The 25,071-nt window shown below is 34.4% G+C and overlaps 1 protein-coding gene and 1 pseudogene across 2 annotated transcripts; one reads left to right on the top strand and one right to left on the bottom strand.

Annotated features, from left to right (window-relative positions):
* Window positions 1-3,746: 3,746 nt before the first annotated feature.
* LOC140859140 (glycerol-3-phosphate acyltransferase 1-like) lies at window positions 3,747-7,254 on the bottom strand (annotated as a pseudogene).
* Window positions 7,255-12,897: 5,643 nt separating this feature from the next.
* On the top strand, window positions 12,898-19,696 carry LOC105049258 (ranBP2-type zinc finger protein At1g67325). Of its 2 annotated transcripts, XM_010928849.4 has the most exons (11): window positions 12,898-13,053; window positions 14,283-14,328; window positions 14,428-14,543; window positions 15,048-15,321; window positions 15,653-15,726; window positions 15,871-15,921; window positions 16,049-16,100; window positions 16,193-16,302; window positions 18,638-18,668; window positions 18,953-19,104; window positions 19,309-19,696. In XM_010928849.4, exons 1-11 carry the CDS (start codon window positions 13,045-13,047, stop codon window positions 19,309-19,311), a joined length of 918 nt encoding a protein of 305 aa, XP_010927151.1. In that variant the 5' UTR covers window positions 12,898-13,044; the 3' UTR covers window positions 19,312-19,696. The 2 variants fall into 2 exon arrangements, with proteins under 2 accessions (XP_010927151.1, XP_010927154.1); XM_010928852.4 differs by lacking the exon at window positions 15,871-15,921.
* Window positions 19,697-25,071: the final 5,375 nt, after the last annotated feature.

Genomic DNA, 25,071 nt, shown 5'->3' with positions numbered 1-25,071 from the left:
CTATGTTCAAGGAAACTACGACCGCGTCGTTGTGAGGGAATTGGACTCCCTGGGCGTCTTCTTCAGTGAAGGCTATGGGTTCCACGACTTTTTGCCGCTTGGGAGGTGCAGCTGATTTGCCGATCGCCTCCTGCTGGGATTCCCCCGAGACGACATTAACGGAATCCCGCGAAGACTGGTCGCCCGACCACCCATTATCGACGGTCATAGCCAGAGGTAGTCGTGCAGAAACCCCGCGAGAAGGCATCGGACAGGGAAAGGAGGCTTGGGTGCCGGAAAAGATGGCCGGAAGCGGATCCGTTGAGCGCTCCTTTAAGAACAAGGGTGCTGCGAAGATTCGCGCCCTTCCTCTAGCGCCAATCCTCCTCCGACATCAGAACGGCTCCGTCCGGACTCCTACGGGAGCCGGGCTCCACCTCCGACATCAGAACGGCTCCGCTCGGACTCCTACGGGAGCCGGGCTCCACCTCCGACATCAGAACGGCTCCGTCCGGACTCCTACGGGAGCCGGGCTCCACCTCCGACATCAGAACGGCTCCGCCCGGACTCCTACGGGAGCCGGACTCCACCTTCGACATCAGAGCGGTTCCGTCCGGGCTCCTACGGAGGTCGGACTCCAACCGCGGCCGAACCTCAATCGACAGATCCGCACCCCCTCGGCAGGTCGCGACAACAATCATGATCCTGTTCCAGGTCCTACAGCGGATTCTACGCGGCTCCAGCAGCGGACCCATTACTCCCTGACAGGCTGTAGCAAACGGCCACGATTCTGTCCCGCTCCCTGCGGCAGGTGCTGCACGATCCCACTACTCACTGACAGCTAGCGGCAACGGACGCCGCCCCACTATCCGCAACAGGCCATACGTGGCAGACTATGACAACAGCCACGAGTCTGCCCCACCACTCTCCGCAATTAATTTTTCTGACCGTGGGCGGCCCACTACCAGACGGTTGCAGGTGTCACCATCAATCCGTCGCTCCCTCTGCCTATAAAAGGGGATCCAGATACGTTATTCTCTAAGCTCATTTTTCTTATCTCAAAACTCTGCTAAATTCTCCGTTCGAGCACTCCATTCTTGTTGAGGCAGAGAACTGACTTGAGCGTCGGAGGGTCTTGCCGGAGCAACCCCACCTCCGGTTTAGACTTCCCTTGCAGGTCCCGGCGGCGACCGCGGCTTCCTCAACTCCAGCTTCTCCGGCGCAGGCGGATTTTTGCACCAACAGGAGGGAATCTAAATTTTTTGCAATAAATAAGTCTTTGTCATAAAAAATATATTGATTTTTTGTAATAAATATTTTTGTCACAATAAATTAAAAAAAAGAGAGAACAAAAGGAGGATTCTTATTTTTTTTTGCAACATCCAAGCCTTTGTCACAAAAATATATTAATTTTTTGCAACAAAATATTTTCATCCCAATTATTGAAAAAAGGAGGGAATAAAAGGAGGAAATCTAAATATTTTGTAATAAACAAGCATTTGTCACAAAAAAAATATAAAAAATATAATGATTTTTTGCAACATAATATTTTCATCATAATAAACTAAATAATGATTTAGACTTTTTGCGACAAAATATCTTGTCACAATAATTTTGCTTAAGGTGACAATAGTGATTTTATTGCTATAAATAGAAAATTAAATTCAAAAAAAAAATATTTATGATATTCTTTTGTCACAAATTAAAAATTTGTAGTGATAAATATTTTATCGTAAAAATATACATGTTTGTCATAAATACATTTGGTGTCAAAATTCAAAAAATTATGAATTGATGAAAGATTTTTTTATAATAAAATTATTATTTTGTCACAATAACTTATGTCTCTAGTGACAAAAAGAAATTTTGTCACCAAAAAAATAATTTTTTGTGATGAAATTATAATTTGTTGCAAAAAATCTTATTTTTAGTGACGACATTTTATTTGTTACTAAACATTCATCACAAAAAAATATTTTTTTTGTAATATTAGAGAAAAAATATCAATAGTTATATTGGTACACTCATCTCTTCCGCAATAGCCAAATAGAGAGGAGACAAACAATTTACATAAACTGATATCACTCTGTTGTTTATTTGATGAAAGTTTTTGCTCAACTATTTTAAAGTTCATTAGCTAGATTACAAAAAAAAAATTGTTATTAAAATCTTCTATTTGTAATAATTTTTTATATTATTATATAGCATTGTAAAAATAATTATAAAAAGAAAAAAAATCATATCCCGTGTATTACATGGGGTCGGTGTTAATAACGTGAGTTTTTCATGAAGACTTAGTTTGCATAAAGTTCTCACTATATAAATGTGAGTATTAATAGTTGAAGTTTTTGCTTAGTCAATGTTAAAATTAATTACTTAATGTGTAACAGAAATTTATCCATTGAAGCATTTTATTTACTGTAATTTATTATATTTCCAATTTATACATCAAGAACAATAGAAAAAAAGGGGGAAAAATGGCTATACCTTGTGCATCGCATGTATTACATGCCCATATATATCTAAAGTAAAAATTTAGCTTGTGCAGAGCTCTTTATTCACTACATGATCTTGATATTAATAATGCCAAAATTAATATACTCAATCGATATTAGAATTTATTGCTTAATATGTAAAAAATATTAGTGATGCTGGCATTGATGTGCTCAATCATCATTAAAATTTATTATTTATATGATAAGAGATTTGGCTATTGAGATCTCTTATTTGTTATATTATCATATTATATTTTAAAATTAGTTGAAAAAATAGAAAGGCCCTGTCCCATGCATTGTGCTTTGTCAATGTTAACACACATATTAATGATGGAAGTTTGTGCGGTTTAGGTTGTGAGAATTCTTTGTTAATCACATGATGCCAATATTAATGATAGAATTTTTTTTTGATTAAAATTTATTATATAATATATCATAATAATTTAACCATTAAAATTTTCTATTATTATAATTTATTATTAGGTGCGGAAAAAATCCATTTCATGCGTCACTAGTGAATACCTGAAATCCTGTCTTCGGAGTGGTTGGATTCAATCGAGTCTATTAATGCACGCTCGAGTGGATGTATCAACGTGTCAGCTTCGTGGGTTCGGATGTGTCCAAGTTCCAACTAGAAACAACTATTTAACTCGAATGGTCGTTGCACCTAGCATCCCATAATGTAAAAAAAAAAAGCTTAATTATTAAATTAGTCCATGAGGTTTGGGCTAGAAATTATTTAAATTTTTAATCTTTTAAAAATTACAGTATCATCCTGATTTTATAAAAACTGTTCATGTGAACTATTGCCGTCACTTTATCTGTTGCTAATCAAATGAAGCTACATAGGTGGCATATTTCTTATTATGTGGCAAAGAGAAAGGATAAAATTTTTATAATTGGATCGATTATGAAAAAATTATGACCGAAATATCCATCAAAAAGATAGGTAGCTACGTGCGCATTAAAATATTAAAAAAAAAATTAAATCTTAAAAATATTTGAATAGTTTAGATAAATATCACATAATTATTTTTTTTAATGGATATTCCAATATATGCCCGTAGCAGATGATGATGGTCCGACCATAATTTTTTTCATGATCGATTCGGTTATAAAAATTTTCATTTACAGAGATGATGCGGCAGAAAAAAATAATTAAGAAGAAATATTGCCACGTAAGTAGATTGTTGGAGGGGGGGATTTCCGCCAAAATAAGAGCAGAAGACGAACAAAGCTTGTACAATGAAACAAATAAGAGATTGGGAGAGAGAGAGAGAGAAGAGAGAGAATTTATCCGATTTACAAAGTCATGAACTGAAGCCAGTACTCCAGTATCGGATTTGTCAAGAGCAGCATTGGGTCCAGCCACTGGTGCTCACTCACCGTTGTCCCGTAGAATACCGACGTCTTCACACGGATCTTCATCGGTTCTCGGCATCCCAATCCTAGTTCCTCGTCGGTTGTAGCTCCTTGATTGGTGACATCATCTTCGGCAATGCGCTCAGACAGTACATCACCGTCGGCACTAACCGTTGGAGCGTCGCATATTGCGTGACAAGGTCCCCAAGCATTATATGGGTGCAAACATATAACACTCCTTTTCCTTTGCCACTATTGGTCTTTTCGACCCGGACGCGCATGCCGTAGATGGTGCTGATGACCACAGCAACATCGTGGGGAGGATGAGACCAAGAACAGTCCAGATGGTGACCAGGGCTATGCAAAGGAAGAGGGCCAAGGTGGCTAGAGGAGTGGGGAAGAAGGCATGCTAGTTTGCCATCATAGAATATTAAGGGCTTTGGATATTTGTTTCTGGGTAATAATGCACTTATGCTGCCAGTATTTTTGGTGTGGTCTTCTTTGTTTACCGCATATACTTCTTGAAATGGCTCAAAGTATTAGAAAAAGCTTGTAAAGAAGAGTGGAAAACCCATGACTCCAAGCAATAAAGAAAAGGATTGCTATTTTGAAATTTGACTATCCATTCTTGTGGTCTTTGTTAGCAGACCACTAAAATAAAAAGGTTCTGATCGAGAGGGATATTAGCTTTTTTTTGCATCCTATATGCTATGGGAGATCAAGATTTATTTAGTCTGAAGTATTTAGTGAGAGGGAAGGGAGAAGATGACCTACCTTGCAATGCGAGATGAAGAGCGTAGTGCGGGATGAAGAGGTACCGTGATCATGGTGGTTCGAGGGGTTGAGAAGCGTTACATCAACCTTGGTTTCCCCAAAGACATCTTTGAGGGGCTTTTGCTTTGGAGACAGACATGGCTAAAGATGAGGCCAGTGAAGCAGCTCCCTCCGACAACCTGTAGTTCAATACCAACATTATAATAAAAACATCCTATAGTGACGGAATTTTAGTAACATTAAAAAATATATATTATTATAAATATTTTTTAATATTATTATAAATATTTTTTAATAATTATTTTAAAAAATATCATACAAGATATATAATATTATAGTACTTTATTAAAAATTATTATATAACAATAATAATAATATCTTATAATTACTATAAAAAATTTATATTCTATTATAATAATTTTAAAAGTTATCGTAGAAAATCTATAATATTATGATGATTATTTATAGATATTACTAAAATTTATATTGTTACGATGGTATCATATAAGAATAATATTTTCTGATTAAATAGAACCTAATTAGTAATATTTATAATTCTATTATAGAATATTGATTATTTATTAATAAAATAAATTTTATCATTTATACATCATTATAGAACTAATAATTTTTATTATTAATTATTTATAAATTATTCTTATGATAAATTAGTATCATTGCAAACTGATTTGGATTTTTTTTGATGATAATATTTGATTACCAGATATGTCTTTAAATTTTTTAGAAAAAGATATTGCATATTTTTAATAAATTTTAAAATTAATATAATTTCAACTATATGAGTCAAGATAGTTTAATAATCAAATGAAAATAATTTTTAATATAAAATCCACTATTAATATTGAATGCACAATATCACAATCAAGTAATAATTTATGATGTAATTATTAAAAAACATATATGAAAAAAGATTTAATCAAGAATTTGGATCTAGTCCAATTTAATTTGTATTAAAAATATATGAAAAGTTTAAGGATTATTTATATAAAATATATACTATAAGGTTTTAAAATATTATATATTAAATATCATTATTTCTTATTTGTAGTGTAAATAAGAAGAATCTTGAATTATCTACTTTTAAAGAACTTTAGAAAAAATATTTATAATTATAAAAATATATTAAAATTATTCATATTATAAAAATATTTTAAATAATAAGATTTTCTAAAGAATAAAATAAAGCAATGTATCTTTTTATTTTCTTTCAAAAAGAAGAGGATTGATATTTTTGTGAAAATAATTAATTATTAAAATTAAAATATTCTAATATATTTGAAATAAGTATACTTTATAACTAGTACTCCACTCCCATGTTACAGAGATTTAATTGATAATAATGATAATATTTTATATTAAAAATTGCTCTCATCAATTAATTCTATGATGAGATCAAAAGGATCTCTAGAGTTCTTCTTTTCAAAGATGATCTCCCAAACCAGTCAAGATTTTTATATTTAGTATTTTTTTATCATGCTATTTATATTTATATTTTTTATTTAAAAAATATAAAAAATATAAAAATAAAATTTGACATATAGAGTTGCAGGAGATTATCCTATAATCTTATGTGTCAACACAAAATATCACCCTAATATCCGTGTATTGCTTTATTATTATTATATAGATAGATAAATTTTTTAATACTATTTATATTTATATTTTTTATTTAAAAAATATAAAAAATAAAATAATAAAGCTTGACACATGATGTTACGGGAGATTATTCTATAATCTTCGTGTCAACACGGAATGATACCCCTAATATCCATATATTGCTTTACTATTATTATATGGATAAATAATTTTGTTATCCTACTATTTATATTTTTATTTTTTATTTAAAAATATAAAAAATAAAAAAATAAAATTTGACAAAGATTATCATATAATCTTATATATCAACGTAGAATGTCACCCATAATACCCATGTATTACTTTACTATTATTATATAAAAAATAAAAAAAATAAAATTTAACACATGACATTGTAAAAGATTATCTTATAATCTTACGTATCGACATAGAATACCATCCTTAATACCCATGTATTGCTTTACTATTATTCTATAGATATAGATAAATTTTGAACAAATATAATAAACTATAACTCTATATTAGAAACTATTATTATGGTGGCTAAGTATTGGGCAACTATTTAATAGGTCTTATGTTCGATTCTCTGTAAATGATTATAATCGCTGTAATAAGTTATACTAATAGTTACAAACTATTGTTATAAGATGATTCAAAATCGTTAGTATAGCTTTTAGCGATGCCACTTATTACTATAGTTTTCTATATTTTTTATCATGATTTTGATCGCTATTATAGTTTTCTATATTTTTTATCATGATTTTGATCGCTATTATAGACATTGTTTGTTGTAGTGCACCGACCTTATCCACAAATAAGACTCCATAAGGAAGCCTTTTACCATGACTATACGCATGTTGGTGAGAACCACCCCGTTCCTAGTGGAGGCTATCACCTCATAGACTTGAAGATAGAGATTTTTGAGATAGAACTTGGGGAACATTGTCCTTATGACAAGGTTCATGTCCCGGTCTTGGGGCCATATGTAGATGGTGATAAAAACCATGACTCTTATACTCATCCTCATGGTGGCCCACTATCTACAGGGATAAAACTTCTATAGTTGTGACCATAGAAGAAATTATGGTCAGACATATTTCAGGAACGTCCATCAAAAGATGGGTAGCTGTGCGCGTCTATGTGCGTATGTTAAAATATTAAGAAAAGAAGAATGAATAAACCCTAGAGATATTTGAACAGTTTAGATAAACATCATATAACCATCTTTTTTTTGATGGATGTCCCAATATATACACGTGGCAGACAATGACGGCCCAACCATAATTTCTTCTATAGTCTGTCTGACTATAAAAGTTTTTTCATATCTATAGAACTGGGAAGGAAAAGATAAAAGCCCTAAGGATGTTGTCATTTTTGAAGGCCATTGGCATAAAGGGAAGAGAGAAGAAAAATGGAGAAGATGTTGGGAAATGTGTCCCAAAAAGCTAATTGTCAAGCTATTGACGGTTGAGCAACCAAGTATTGTAATTGATTTGTTAATAAATAAAATATATTTGGCATCTTCATCATAAACTTTCATCTTCTAATGAATTCTGTTGTTATAATGAAGTCCTTAGGACTATTTAAGTTCGATAAAGAGAGGATTTATCGATTAGTCTTTAAAACTGTTCACGACCAAATGATAGGCTGTTAATAAGGACGACAGCTTCTATCGAGCATAGGTCGCTGTAGGCCATATGGGTTGGTTGTCCTCTTAACCAAAGAGTGTGGAGACACTGGTATGGCATACAGGTGAGATGTACTGGTACATCATCATAGAACGTGACCAACTCCAGAGTATTCTGCTGTCGAGAATATCTCTGATGGGATATAGGTATAAGTGTCCCTTAGACTTGAGATCGCCTCAGTGACTTGCAAGCAACTCACTGTGCTTTGGTACTGGACTAACTGAATTTCTAATTCAGGGACGGAAGACTTCTGGGCACAGTCAAGTACTTGCGAAGTCAGAGTATGATTGAGATGGGATTGACCACTCCAAGAGTTGGAGAAGAATGAGTCGCTGTATTTCAATTTAGCAAAATCTTGACCAGGATAATCCATTAGATGGATTTGATATTTTGAAATACAATGTGGACAACCTGATCAGAGTTGACAGTTGAACTCTGGGGTGTCCTATGATCATTTTGGTCAAGGGGATGAATTATATGAAAACTATATCCGCATGGGTTCTAAGGATGTTGTTCTACACATTTGACATATCCGGTCGTCGGGTACTATTGCTAGATGGTCACTTCGATTGGTACAGAAATTTATTCCTGTACTACCGGCTTAGGTCCGGACCTATGAGGTCACACATATTAGAGTTCATGATCCGATCGAATGGTTGATCAACGATTAAGAATCGTTCTAGGGTTAAATGATCAATACGATTGACATTTAACCCAATGCAAGTGTTGCAGGAGGATCGATTAGCAAATCGATTGCTAATTGACTTAATTTGATTAAGCCAATGGGCTGAGATTAAGTCTAATTAAATATGATTTAATTAGATTTAGTTTGGGCTTGATTGGATCAAGTCCAATTGGTTTATTGGATAAGCCAAGTGCAAGGAAAAACTAGTCCTAGTTCAACTAGGACTTGGGTCAATCTAATTTCTAATTTGATTAGAAAATTAAATCAGATTTAAATCTAATTTAATCTGATTAAATTAGGTTCTTAATTGGATTAAGACTTATTTTAATTGGGTTGATCTAATTTTGGTTTGATTTGGTTTGGGAAACCAAATTAAAACAAGTCATAAGATAGAATCCTAGTAAGACTAAGATTCCACCTTGCACCACATAAGCCTTCCCCACGCCCTCTCTCTCATTCAACGCCAATCTCCTCTTATTTTGTGCGACAGAAGCCCTCTCCCAGGTCTCTCCCAAGTTCACAAAAGGTCTCCTCTCTTTTTTTTTACATGGAAGGTGATTTGGATCAAATCAAAAAGGAATAAGTTTGGATTTCGAATTCTATGAGATAGAGTTTTAGAAATCCAAAACTCTTTCAATTTTGCACCGAATTTATCCAATTTTTTTTTTGGAATTTTTGTGGCTTTTAGGGTGACATTGTGCACCCTTTGCTGGTGATCCATGTACAAAAATATGAAGGAGGTGCTCAAGAGTTGGGCGCCCCTTAACTTGTCATGTTTGGATAAGCCTTGACTAGGTATTTGACCTAGACAAGGACTCTATCATATCTATCTATATAAGATGAGTTTCTTCATAAAATTTTTGGAGAAGACAGAGATTTGAGAGACCTTTGGGACATCTAAAAATCAGAGAGAAAGACCTTTGGGTAGTGGAGATATAATAGACACAAGTTAGGGTGTCTAGAGAGAGAAACGAGAAGAAGAAGAGGATCTTCTTCTAGGGTTGTTTGTTTTCATATCTTTTCTCCCTCCATCTTGAGTTTTCTGAGAGCGTCTTAGATCCGAAACTCCTCCTTCTACTTTCCATCTTTGAAAGAGTCCAAATCAAGAAGAAGGAGGCACCTGAGCAACCATCAAAGAAGGATCAGCGCAGTACTAGCATACTGTGCTGATTTTTTGAAGCAGGACTTCTGATCGAGATTTGTGGGCTTGTGTGGACGACTCCTAGAGGCCGGACGCGTGTGCGGCTTGCAACATCATCCTCAAACCCGAATCAGCGAGGTTAGAACGTCTAACTTATAAGGTAATAGATCTGATCTATTGTTTAATACATACATTAGATGTAGTATAGAAACATGTTGATATGATCAACATGTAGTTCATGTTATATTTATATATTTTAATTTCTGATTTAATGCTATGTAATAATCATGTAATAGATCTTAGATCTAGGGATTCTCTGATTTTAGAAAATAAATTTTGATTTATTTTAGTCTTCCGCTGTATGATCTTGAAAAAATTTCAAGATCTAACCCTGAAACCCTAGATCTGGTTCCTACAGAAGAGTGCCTTGGAAGTCACAAATTATACTCTGGGCCTCCCTCCCATTTTAAAGAAAACTTGGTCACACTCGAGTAAGGTAGGAAAGGTGATGCAATCTAGATGGATTTTTTGGAGGAAATCATAGTTTCCAAACTTCTTAGCCACCATGTAAAATATGAACAGCAAGCACGCTGTTATCTTTAAGAACAACCATTGCCACCACTTCTTCTCACACCTTCTCTCTCCTTATTTTTTTCTCATTATATAGTAGCAGAACAACCATGATATTTAGAATTTAGTAGCAGGGGCTTCCATCTTTGCAGTAAACTTTCTCTCTTAAAATATTTTAATTCTTCTATTATATTAAGACTATCTATATAATAATAGCAAAATGATACATAAGTATTAGAGTGGCATTCCGTGTTGACACACAAGATTATATGATAATCTTCCACAATGTCACATATCAAATTTTATTTTTTATATTTTTTAAATAAAAAATTAAAGTATAAATAATATGATAAAAAATAAAAAATATTTAAATTTATATAATAATAGTGAAGTGATATACGGGTATTAAAGGTGACATTCCGTGTTGACACATAAGATTATAGGATAATCTTTTGTAACATCATATGTGAAATTTTATTTTTTTATTTTTTATATTTTTTAAATAAAAAATAAAAGTATAAATAGAATGATAAAAAAATAAAGAATATTTTAAATTATCTATATAATAATCTATATAATCTATATTTATATAATAATAGTAAATTAATATACGGATATTAGGGGTGACATTCTATATTAACATATATGATTATAAGATAATCTTCCACAATACCACATATCAAGTTTTATTTTTTTATTATTTATATTTTTTAAATAAAAATAAAAGCATAAATAGTATGATAAAAACTAAAAAATATTTTAAATTTATCTATATAATAATAGTAGAATGATACACAGATATTAAGGATGGTATTCAGTATTGACACGTAAAATAATATGATAATCTCCCATAATGCCTGACTGTCAACTCGACTCTCCTTGATAAGGTGGAGAAGGGGCCCACACTATCCTCCTTAAATAGCCAGCCTATCTTATACATAAATATGTGATATTATTATAGTATGGAGTATTGGATGTAGTGGCATCTACATGCCTTAAAGCTTTTTATTATCTTCCGGCAGTATAAGGCATGCTCTCTATCTCTCCATCTCTTTCTAGTTTTGATGATCGTATTTCAATTTATGAGATATTTAAGAAATTTTTAATTTGAATTACTATTATTTCAATTTTTTGTAATATTTTCACTATTAGGTAATTGAAAATTTTAGAGATAGCTATCATGAAGCATTTGATTTTTCCTCTTAAGCTAATTTCTTAAAGCATTTTATTCAGAAGCATTTGCTATGCAGTTAGGTTTAAATAACAAGTTTCATGCGGATTCATAAAAATTATCTTCAATTAGTTTTGCAGAAATTTTACATATAATTCACAGCATACGTTTTAGACTTTCTAATATTATTACATAGATGATTCATTAGCAAGTTAAATTGCAGCCTGATATTTGAAACTTGAAACTAAAATTTGTCATGCTTAGAGCAGATTGGCACATCGTTAGCTTGATTAATAATGGTACTTGGTATAAGCTTCAATTATGCTATCTTTATAAGTCTATTTATATTAAATCAAATCAAAATATATAGTCTATGATATAACGATAATTTGTACATATATAAATATTTTTTTTTGAGCCATAATATATTCAAATAAAGCTTGTAATAGAAGATATATCTGTTGGAACTAAATAATCAAATAGGATTTTAATATGGTGTTAAGAAAAAATTGATATTGTTCGTATAATAATTTATTATTCAAATTATATTTTATTATTATTTTTTATTGATTATTTTGAATGGATTTATGAATTTATGTGTTTTTATTTATTAATTATTTTTAATTATGTAATGATTGTTTAAATGATCGATTGATTTGGTGTGATAGTGTCCCAGTGATATAAAGATATAAAGAAGTAGATTTTTTTTTATATCAAATAATTAATATTTTATTTTTTTAATATTTATAAAATAAATTTTATAAATAATTTTATAGTATTTTTGATTTTTTTAATTTATTAATATTAATAATAAAAAATTATTATTATTATTAATTAAATCTCGTAATACGTGGTTGAGTGCCGGCTTTCTCTTGAACCAAAGCTTCCTTATCTTTTGTTTCGGCAAAACTTTCCCTCAAACAACGCGTGGCTATTTTATCTATCTTGCGACATTTTGTCTTTGAAAGTGGCCTCTTTTTAAAAAACATGTCATTTGTGCAAATCGGTTTGATTAGAAGCGAGGGCAAAACAAGCAGGTAAGCAGCGCGGATGGGACCTGTTGTTCAGGGGGTTTGGAGAGCAAGTAACCAGGGAACTGAGTTCTATAGAGAATATCTCCTTGAGTTTTAGCTCCTAGTTTGGAACTATGGTCAAGTAGTCCCTTAGCTGCCTGTCTTGATCCCCGAGTCACAGTAGCTAAGCGTAAGTAAGCGTGGGCAATAGAACGGAATGGAATGGTTGTTGCATTTATCCAAACAAAGTTTTCATCTTCTTTATTCTTTTAACTACCTTATTGAGTTACCTTAACGCGTGAATGGATAATGGAGGAAAAAGTGATGGTAATGACTTAAATAAACAGTTTTTATAAAAACGGGGATGATATTGTAATTTTGAAAAGATTGGGGGTGAGCCCAAAGCGTTAGTAATTAAAAAAAAAAAAAAAAAAATCCTCTTCGTGCGCCGCCGCCTCCAGCTCGCGTTTGAGGGCGGAGAGAAAGAAACGAAAAGAAAGAAGGGCGTTCTGAACCCGTCTCTCCTCCAAGGTCCTGCGACGCTCCGCCATGTCTCAGGTACTCTGCTTTCCTCTCGGTTCCTCCTTTTTTTTTTTTTTTTCCTTTCCTATGGCATTGCATTCCTTAGATCGATTGTGTCTTACCCTTCTCGATCTGTCTTCTCTTCTTCTGCGAACGAGCTTGATTTTGTTGGTTCTCTGCGCCTTCCTGTCGAATCAAGGCGATCATCGGTTTCTTTATGATTAATTGTTTTTTTTTTATAGTAAAAATTAATTTCCGACTTCGTGTGCACTCTAGTTCATTTCTATTTCGTACGACATGGGTTCTTGGATTTAGACGGATCCGCCCTCTTAGGCTTAGGTCTTCAAATTCCTTAACTTCCCCTGTGATTAGGAACGGAAAGTTCTTGCCTTCCTGACATCCGTGAGGATCTCGAATATTCTTTGATATATTATTTGTTATTACTAATTTTCGATCGAATTCCGTTTTCTTGAGTCTTCAGCAGTCATTATTTTATTTCAGTTCTGCTCGTGCTAGTGATTATTTCCTCGTTTGTTCGCCTTGGTTGGAATTGAAGAATTGGAGAGAAGAGAAAAGAATGGGAGAGAAAGTTAATACTTTCTCTTGTTTGGGGGTTTTTCATAAAAGAAAAGGAAAAAAAAGGAATAAATAGAGAGAATACAAATCCCCTCAAATCTGTAATTTTTTCCTTCTCCAAATCAATCGGATTCGGGGAGAAAAGAATTGAGAGTTAATAAATTTTTTATAATTCCCATCTTACCCTGTTAACAATGAAGAACAAAATTAACATTACATTTCAATCCTAGGGCTTATTTCAAGCCCTCCACAAGGCTGCTTGAAGCCTCCACCCGATTAAGACTCCTGTGGACGGGAAAAATCAATGAAAACAAAAGAAAAAGATGGAAAAAATTAAAAGATGAGATCTTTTCTTGGATTCCTTTCTTAGATTTCTTGAATTCCTTTCAAGGTATAATAGCAAAAGAAGATTGTAACATTTTCTTTCTTTTCCTTCTTTGCTCCCAACCAAGAAGGAAAAAAATTATTTTTTTCTTTCTTTAAACTCCCAACCAAGGAAAAAGAAATATACTTTATTTCTTTTCTTTTCTCTCCTTGCTAATATTTTCTTTTCTTTCTTTTCTTCCCCAAACTCCCAACCAAGGCGTATGGAGCCTGTCAAGTCCATCCTCTTTCAAGAAAGGTACAAGGAGCGAAATGTATCTTGTAATCTGCCTGGTCTCTAATTTTACCATTCCTTGTATTTGCAGGTGGATAACCGGAATTATTCTGCGGGCAAGCGTGCTCGAACCGATGGTAAGTTTGTCTTTCTTTCGAAGAATGATAGCAGAGAGTTGACTGATTGTAGAAAGAAAAAGTAGGAGAGAAAATAAAACACTCTTTTTTGGTCTTTAGGTGGCCGGCGAGAAGATGACTGGACATGTCCTAGCTGTGGCAATGTCAATTTCTCATTCAGAACAACATGCAACATGCGGAACTGTACGCAGTCAAGGCCTGCAGATCATAACACGGTTAGCATTGCATCAGCTGCGACATTGAATTTATCTCCCTGAATTGTTGTATTGCTTCTTTGCATTCTTGTAAGAGGTGCTTGCATTCTCTCTCTTCCCCTCCCTCTATCTCTCTCTCTTTCCCCCCTTCTCTTGTGTATGCCAATGCATGCCAAGCACAGCAAGAAAACTTCTGTTGGAAAATACTTCATATTGAAGGGTGAAGCCACTTCTATATAGAATTTGTGTGGCTTATCTCGATGATGGAACATCCAAATTTTTGTATCATGCATGCTAATATAACAGTGCTCATAAAAGGCACCTTTTCGAAGCACATAAAAGGAAGTATCTGTACTTGTAGAAGATTGTGCACTCATCTTATGGGAGCCTATTTTACTACCCTTGTTTCATGACATTGATTTTTTTTTTTTAATAAAATAAAATGCATATCCAGGTAAATTAGAGGATTGTTTGATAGGCCAGGTATGCTGCTAGATTCATACTGACATATCTTTCCCCCTTCAGAAGTCCGCGCCAAAGCCTTTACAGGCTCCTCCGCCTTATGCATCATCAGCTGGCTATCTGGGTTCAGCTACTCCATCTTCAATGTACCTTGGTGCTCCTCCATATGGGTCTTCTCTTTTTAATGGGCCACAGTTGCCTTCTTATGATCTACCTTTCTCTGGAGGTTCTGCTTATCATTATGAGTACAGCAACCGCCTTTCTGTTGGCAGCCCTTATGGGCCATTGCATATGTCTGGACCCCCTCCTTATTCCAGTGGATCCATGATGGGAACAGGTATTTGTTGCAAGTATATTGTTCCCTAGAAGCAAAGTATCTTCATTTTTTATTTGTGTTGTCTCTATCTACTAGCCATATTTTGGGAAAGCTAAATAAGTGGAAGGGTATATTTTTTACATAAGATTTTGAGTTGGTTTGTCAATTAAACGAAAGTTTAATTCCTCTGAATGCAAGTTTTATCATGATTAACATTATGTTGCATGGGTCGAGCAGCATGTAACATTTTCAAGTCAAACACAAATTTATGCAATAGCTTCTTATGTTCCACTGTGCTAGCTGTAATGCTGCTGATGATACATTATACATTGTCTTCTTGATTATGCTTTAGGTGGTGTGTATGGTATGCCTCCTCTGATGGACAGATATGGCTTGGGTTTGCCACCCATGGGTCATGGTATGATGGTAAGTTTAATGCTGAAACTTTTAGGCTTCACAAGTCAGCTTTCATGGCCTTCATTTGGTTTGGAATGTAGGAAAATCCATCTTATAATTATATTCAGAATGTTGTGTTAATTTGAGCTATATATTTTTTTCTTGCAATTTTAGTGGTGTGCAGCTTTCTGGAGACCCGTGTCCTCAACTCCTTGTCTATTATATGTAACTGTGATGCTTCAAACAATCTGGGTTTACACTTGCTAACTTATAATTACCCTTCCAACTATGGTAATGTTTTTTTTTTTTTTTGGTTGTGGGGGGGGGTGTGGGGTTGTTTGAAATTTGGCAGGGACCAAGGCCTGGAACATACCCTGATGAGAGCTCTCAAAAGAAGGCTGCAGGTTTATGTTTAGAAGTTTTGGCATTTCCCAGTCTGAAGACACTACGCTTCTTTTCTGTTTTAACTGTCTTTGGTTTTTGCTAATATATCTAGGCACAGGACGGGATAGTGACTGGACGTGCCCTAACTGTGGCAACAATAACTTCTCTTTCCGAACCGTCTGTAACATGAGGAAGTGCAATACTCCAAGGCCTGGGACCCAGGTTTGATAAAATCTGTGCCAGTTTTCCCCTTTAACTTTGGATATTTATTCATTTGATATGCTTGTTATTGTTAAGCTTGACCTGTGATGTTTTTATGCTTTATCCTGACTTTATAGCTGCACACGGTTTGGGAATAAAAAAGTGAAATAGCAATAGTTGTGCCTATTGATATAATCACATCTTGTTTCTATTTTTATTTGGCTTCCATTTTTGGAATAACTTTGGCAGAGGGTGTTTTTGTCCACAAAGTAGGACAGGCACGAAATATTTCTTGATTCCCAAAATAGCTTATGACCCGGCTTTATCTTGAAATAGTTATACCTTGCATAAGCAAGTTTGATTGGTATCCTTGCTTATGCCTATTTCCATAGCCACTTTGGCAGGCATAAATCTTATTCCAAGGCTTATTCCAGTTACATTCCTGAACCAAAATCTGCTTATCAGAATACTGCTTGTTCTCCTGTGTAATTAACAAGCGAAACTTTAATGCAACAACATGGATTTATTTACTTCATCCTAAGATGCACATATTATTTTCAAGTCTATTACTTTTAATTGAGTGATGATGAAACATATACTAATGGCTATGCAGTCTGTCTTGGGTAAACTGTACTTAGCCGGCCAAAACATGTTAGTCCAAAAATTTAGTGATCTTTGATTTCTCCATCCTGACGCGTAACAAATTTCTGTTAATATTAATTCTAACTATGATCTCAGACATGTTCCAATAGATGCATACCTTTTATTTTTAATAACATTTTACACTAGATGGTGGAGGGGTGAGTTTTCCAATCAGTTATTCTAGGTATGTTAAAACAGCAATAATATGACATTATACCCTATACAATAGTAGGTTTATTTCTGAACTTCTCAATTCCCATCATACACCTAGTTAGATTTAAAAAAAAAAAATTAATACAGTGTCTCTGCTCTAATTTGGGCTTTTTTTTTTTAAACGGTGTCTCTGCTCTAATTGTTTCCTTTTTTTTTTTAAAATGGTGTCTCCGCTCTAATTTGGGCACACTCTTCCAACACTAGACCAGTTATCCCTATGATTTCTTGTCATTCTTTTGCCCATCAATCCTAAGCTCTCCCTTCACCCACCCAAACTCCTCAAAACTCTTTGGCTTCATTGGTCCAGCAACCTGTTAACCTTTGCTTGCAATAAACATTTTTCCAAAAATTAATAGTCATTTAATTTTGAATATTTAAATTGTAGATTTTAGCTAAATTACCCTATATCCAAAATCTTTAGCAGCCATGTGCACTTGCATGTTCATTATAACTAGTACTTAATAGATATATTAAATCTATTATTTTTTATACTGAAGTATTAGTTCCATGATGATGATGATGTATTGTCAATTTTATGATGATGATGATTCATCATCATCAAGCCTTCTTCCACCTAAAAGGAAATTGCTCTTGGGTCCAACAACCCCTTGTTGCATCAAAAAAGAAGAAAAAAAAGGAAATTGCGCTAGGGTACATCTCTTAAGAGGCTCCATCAAATCAAACAGATTTTAATGATTGGCTATAACTTGCATCAACCATTTAAAAACTAGTGCTGTTTTTCTAAGGTAACTTAAGGCAAGAAAGAGGTGTCTCTTATGAATCCAAGAAGGGAAGTTGGTGCATAAGAAGATTACTTTATTGGTCACAACTTAAGCTTTTGAGGAGGTACTTGTATGGGAGAATGTCTTCTAGGGATCTGCTTGAAAATCATTTGAATCATAACTATTCTCTGCACCAAGAAAAGCATGATGTATTGGGATTGGAGAAGGCACTGGCCAGAAACCTCTGATCTCACATAAAATAAGCGAGAGCTGATTGGATTTTGTGGATAACTAAATTATAGGAGTGAGAGAAGATGCAGTTGACCTCTGTGATGATCACTTATTCATATTCAAGGTAGAGATAGGTGAATTGCTGGACATTTTAGTTTTAATATGAAATTTTCTTTGATGCTTCTGTTTTACTGGAAAACTTAATTCAACGAGTGCACTTCAGGTTTATTCCTTTTCATTTATTATATTCTTGAAATTCAGAGGATTTGACAGATTCTGCTCTCTGCTTTAAAAAAAAGGAAAATCAAACATGGTCTATCAGGAGCTATTGTTTTAAGGTGTTTTTTGAACTTTGAAGGAAATGATTAGGCCAAAGTCTAATTTCTGAGAAACTTTGATTGTTAAGATTAGAATCTTTAAATTCAAGCTTTTTCAGTGCATGATAATACGGCTTACATTGCTTGCTGTCTCAACATCATACCATTCAAACTTATAATTTATCCATCATATTTAAACTTTACTTACGTTTCCCCTCGATATTCATACAGGGTTCAAAGTCTGAGACTTCCAAAGGCTCCAGTAAGAATGCTTTTTCATATTCACTTTTGCCTCTTAGTTATGCAGGCTCTCAGGTCTCTTTGAATTCAACTTGAGTATGGGGATTGTAATTTTACTTTTTTTTTAAAATAAAAAGCATATGTTACTAAATGTCTGGATGCGTTTATAATTTCCTATGCTGATAGTACCTTTTGCTGTGGAAGGGAAAACCTGTGAACTATTATTTCTTTTCTTTTGTTTTTAAAAAAATGTTCATCAGGAATCAGATGAATTTCGTAATACTTTTTTCTTGGTTTGTATTGCAGAACCAAAAATGCCAGAGGGCAGTTGGAAGTGTGAAAAGTGTAATAACATAAACTATCCATTCCGGACCAAGTGTAACAGACAGAATTGTGGTGCGGAAAAACCCCCTCAGGCAAACAAAACTCATGGGCTGACATCAGATGAGGATGATCAGGTTTGTTATCTCATGCATTTATACTCATGCTCTGTTGTAGTGCTGCTTTTGTTTTGTTTGAATAGTAAACCTGGTGAAGATGAGAGACAGCATGTGATTTTATCCTTCTCTGATAAGATATATATATTTGTGAACATCTTTCTTTTCATTCTCTTGACATGTCTTTTTGCATACATTGATGCATCACCATGCTTACTGTTACAGTGAGTCCTAGAACAGTATTGAGGGTCAAGAAGGTTCAGAGTCATCGTCAGCATTGCAGCCATATGATTGTCTGAATGGTCAGTCATGTGTCGTATGGTTGCGGCAGTTGTTATGAGTTTCTCCACCCTCTTGAGATCTAAGTTGAGTCATTGTACTAGTGACAACATGTCTTAGCCAATTTGCGACTGGTATCTTGTCATGTTGCCCTCTCAGATTTTTTAAAGAATGTCATGTGTGGACGTTCTGGATTCTGGTGGTATGTGCAGGTTGGTTCACTTCTGTTGCCACTTCAGAAGGCCTTTGTGTTTTGATTTGAATGTTTGTCTGTTCTTGTGGACTATTTCCTACATCTTCTATTATCTTTATATACTTGACTGTGCTTTAATGATAGGAACCTCTGGGGATATATCCATCAGATATTTGGTGCTAATGGTTTTGTTATCAGTCGGTTAGATTTGTGTTTGTTCATTCCTTGCATATATTTGTCCGGTAGGTTTTCGGCTTCTACACTTTCAAAATCTGGAGGCTTGTAGTTTTACTTGTTTTCTAAGTTTTCGTCCTTTTCCTAGTTGGTATTTTAGGAAAGTTATTTGATTGGTTACTGTCAAAGTGGTTCTAGTATGAGATCTGGATTGGTGCTGTCTGGTTTTTATCTGTAGTAGTGGATGAAACTAAACCTTTGACTTGAGTTTGCAGTATTGTAGAATTTATTCATCTGATGGTCAGGGACTTGCTCCTCACCTAATTCACAGTACTCCCTTTTGATTTTCTAAGTAACCTGGATCACTTTTAACTTTTAAGTTAAGACTTTCACAGGTTCAGGTATTTTTCAGTTCTTATAATTATTTGTAGTGAAATCATCTTTGCTATATGCATATGATACCTGTATTTTTGTCATGACATATGTGTTGAATGCTTTATATCTGTGCCTCAACTTGTTATCATGGATCATTACCTTCTAACAGCTGGGTGCAGTAATTGGTTCTCTTCATTGCCTTTCCTTGGTGTACTTTATCAATCCTGTGCATTGGAGTTGTCATCTGGGTATACATTTAGTCACTTGTGCCTGTAAGACATCATGTGACTTATTAAATCTTTGATACTGTTTCCTCTTTTCTGGGCTAGGTAATAAGTTAGTTTTCCCACTCCTTGTACTCAGGCAAGAAAATTGGCCAGATCAAACTTTTGATTCAGAACTTGTCTTTTATAACTTATAAGTAAATTTGTGCAATCAGGATAATCTTTTTCAATTAATTTTGTGTTGTCTCTTTGGCAAAATTTTCCAGCTTTTATTTTAATAGGGGAAAAATACATTATGATTATTTGGTCTTCAGGAATTAGTTTGATATGATTATTTCTTGGGATATACCTTTGGATTTATGTTTATTATTTTGATAACATCGCAAGTGGCTTGAGCACTCAACTATCATATTATTTTGTACTTTTGATTGATTTATTTATTTTTGGAAAACTTTGACAGCTGTGGGTGGGAAGGTTTCAGTGACTTAAGCCATTGTTTCATTGGAAACCTTTATCAGTTTCAAATTATGGAGGCTTTCATGGAGGATCCATGATGGCACCTGTTAATTGGGTCCGGCATTAAGCTATATCTTGATCACTCATACTATTCAAGTTGCCAGTTTGGGTTTCTAAAGTATATTTGGCTGTCCATTTCTGAAAGTAGGATAAATTCAAACTGTTGTTTTCTAAAATCATATAGGAAAAATGAGTTTTTGGGATTTGAGATTTGGGGAAAGATAGGGAAGTTGGTAAGAATGTGGTAAAGGAAATTAGATTAAAAGTAATTGAGAAATAATGTGGCTATTGTATTCTAATTTTCCTGGAGCTGATGGGTGCATTTTGTGTGCTTTGAGGAAGGTGGTGAATGCAAATAAGAGGAAAACTTGTTCTGTAATTCCACTTTATTATTTGTCATTCCTAGTTTATCCATATATGAAGGTCCTGAAGACGAGTTCATTATGTTCATAGAAATTTGATCTGTCCATCGCAACCATATCCAGCCTTACAATTGTTGCATAATGATTTGAAACCATTTCATCTTAATCAACAATCCTACCTGATTTGGACTCTCCATCGGGGAAGAAAAGACTTGTCGATATTGCCAACAGTGACTATATTGTTCCAAGAATTAAAATATTCACCTAGACAAGAGTGGGTTCATATCATTATTTTTAAGAAAACAGTAACCACTCTGTAGATTACATCAAGCAAGCAGTTTTAGGTTAAAAATCTGAAATCTTCCTGTAAGGATTAATTAAAAGGTCTGACCAACTACTCCTTTCAATCAGAATAACAAATTCTAATCTGTCATTAACTAATATTGTGCACCAAAAAGAAAAGAAACAGGTGAGAGACAGAAAGGATCTAAATATGGATGACATGCTCTGAAATCTTGTTAATTTAGCTTGAGCTCTTCAGCAAGAAAAAAAAGTGTGCTTGAAAAAGAATAAATGAATCATGATTTGGTTTTACATGGAATATAACAGGGAATTTGTGTTATCGAAGGTACAGTAACATGGTTGTTATGGCTTGTGATAATGTGCTTCTGTCATTCAGAACTTATAATATTTCTTCTTTTTTTTTTTTTGATGAAACAAGAAATGCCATTTTTTTCCCGTTCTAAGCATTGATAGTCTTTTTTTTTTTTTTTTGAAAAACAAAAATATGCAGTAGCTTAGAGACAGTTTCTTCTAAAGATCACTAGTTTTACAACAAATTATCTTATTTTTAGGACCACTTTAGAAGGAACCTCTAAAACATGCATTATCTCTGCAAGCAATTGATTTATAAGGGGCCTAAGAATTACATATACTGTCTCACTGTTTTGAGGTGGTGACACCTTTTTTTTTGTTGGGTCGGGCAGCGGTTGGGGTGAAAGAAAATATCTGGATCATATTGTTGTTTTTCTGCTTTCTTGCCTCACTTGTATCATTACTGAGTTTTTTTCCCCATGTGACTTTGTGTTATGTTATTTCTTATGTTCAATTGAGACCTCATTCCTAGATAGGAAAGAATCAATCTTTCTTATTATACAGCGATGCAGTTATTTCACACAAATCCGTGTCCTTTTCTCTGTAGGGCCTCCTGCATGAATATGTCATTAAATATATAATCCACTATTTTATTCTTAATCAATATGATCTATACTTCTAATATATTTTGTCAATACTTGTTATATCTCTTGTTCACTGCATTACCCTTAGCTTTTTCAGTGCTTACCAACTAATTTTGCATGTTGAAAATTTAGTTGGTTTTTAGATCCATAACGACAATGTCAGGGCTTGTAATCATCTGATATTTCTTTTCAAGACAGACGTGGCAATTTCATGACAATAGTGTTACATTTTTCATTTATCACATTGTCAATCCACACATAGTACTATGAAGCCAACATAGCACTATTGAAGACAAATAGAACAGTGCCATGAAATGAACTGTTGGCTTTGATTGGGGCACCATTATGCGTAGCTTATCTGCTGCCAATGCTTGCCATAATCATTTGATATATAGCTTCTGACAACTTCCATTCTTTAATTATCATCTAACCCTGTCCTTTGTTCAATGAACGCACTGTGCCATGCTTGTGCATGGGCATTGAAGCATTTCTGCTTGTATATAATGCATTTGAATATTGCACATATAATGTTCGCCAGATTTCTTTATTGTATTTTTTCAGAAAACAATAAATGCATGATCTTTCATCTCATTAAGAGAATGAACAGAAATATGAAAGCCAAAAACTGATGGGCGAGACATCAACGGGAAAAAAAGGTTCACTGAAAAACGTTAAATCTTTGACAATTTCTTCGATGCTTCCTATTAAAGACCAATCCTGCCAGTAGAGATGGACTTCGATGTATAATTCTTCACTCACAATGCTCTAAAGGCTTGAGCTGTTTTGGGTGGAACAACCACGTCAATCTTTCATCTGATCTTATGTTGCCAAAAATAGAGTTCATGATGTTCTTATGATTTATTTACATGTTTTATATGCATTCATCAATTTTAGATTGTGTACAATCTATGATCACAGAGTCCCTCTTTTCTGCTGCTTGAAACTATTTTGAAGTCTCAGAATAAGGTGACGATTGGTAGATAAGGCCAAGAGGGATGAATGATTTGAACCACCAGGGCTTAGGGAAAAGAGTTTTGCATGATGAACTTTATACTGTGCACATCACTTAGACAGATCTCAGAGAGTAATATAAGCAAGAGTGAGGAAATAGAATAAATATAAAAGAAAAAGTGAAAATCCAAAATAAAGAGGTATTGAATTTTATTTGTACCGTGTTTGAAATGCATCCTGTCTATTTTCATCACAATTCTAATTGAGCTTATTTGCATTCACTAACTGTTATGATAGTCACTTCAGCTAGTGGCCTTAAAGTTGTGTCTGGACTCTAAATGCTGCAAATATATTTATAATTAGTTTCAATATTATGTATGGCTGTTTACTTGACTGTTAACATTAATATTCCTAAGATCTGCTAGTCCACAAATTATTTGTTGGATAATGATCTGGAATTCTTGTTCATGTATTTCACATCTAATATGACTATTAATTGCTTAAATATGCTTGCTTGGACCTTCTCGTCCTTCCTTTTTTTTGCTTTATATTCTTAAGGTACAGTCAGTTTTTATTTATATATTTTTATTGTTTTCTGGTTGCTTGCCTCATCATTGGATCACTGTCACTGGCCACTCAAAAGAGTTGCTGACAGAACTTGATGAACTTGGTGTGACAGCAAGCTTTCTCGTTGTTGGAAATAATGCTTCTGGTGCTTTAGATAAAGTTTAAAAAGTATGTATGTATCATTTAAAACGGATCGGTTAAGTACTGCTATAATTGGCGGCAAGTGAGCTAGGCAATGTTCCAGGTAGTCATGCTTGGAATTGGTCTAGCTGACTACCAACCACTGGTGGTGAGCATGATCCTGCACAGACACTGATTACAGGGTGCATGCACACAGTGCATGCCCTCCTGGTGTATCATGTGCTGTAAATGATGACAATTATAGATGTGCTGGTCAATGATAATATTAGTAGTTGCACCAGGAATGGTTTACCTGCCACGGTGGCAAGCACAGCCTCAGGTGGATGTAGACTGCAGAAAGTGATGCATGCTGTCCTTGTATCGTGCGGATGAGTGCAATACATGAGAGGCTCATCATGCATGAGCGCCTTGCAGTCACTGTCCATGCCATGGTGGCGCTTACTAATTGTGGCGAGTTGAATGGCTTCCTACATCCTTGCTCTTATTTGGGGAGGTTCTAGGTTCGAGTCTTGAGCCGTATGTCCCCTAGTACTTGGACCTGGGTAGTTAACCTTGTGTGGGTCCTCTCTCTCTCTCTCTCTCGCACAAACACACACACACAAAAAAAAAAAAAAAAAGGAAAGATAGCATACTTGAGGTGGCATTAGGCATTTATGCTGTTATTTAGATTTCAAACAATTCAGATGGCTTCTAAATATAATAGATAAATTTGCAGACAATTGATCAATAAGAAGGTTGAGATTTGCTCGTCTAACACTGGTGATGATAACAATGATATTGATGGCTTTTCGGTGGCATTTGATTGGTTGGCCAATGATCCTGAAGGGGAAGGAGACCCCCACACCCCCCCTCTCACAGAAGTATTAAATGTCCCTTTTATAACTGAATTTGTGGTTACATGGCTTGAGAGGATGAGGCAGTGTAAATCTTACATTGATCTCAATCTGCGCGGTTCATTACTTCCATGG

The sequence above is a fragment of the Elaeis guineensis genome, chromosome 7 (genome assembly GCF_000442705.2).
Source record: "Elaeis guineensis isolate ETL-2024a chromosome 7, EG11, whole genome shotgun sequence".
Taxonomy (NCBI): domain Eukaryota; kingdom Viridiplantae; phylum Streptophyta; class Magnoliopsida; order Arecales; family Arecaceae; genus Elaeis; species Elaeis guineensis.
This window is presented reverse-complemented; position numbering and strand designations above follow the sequence as displayed.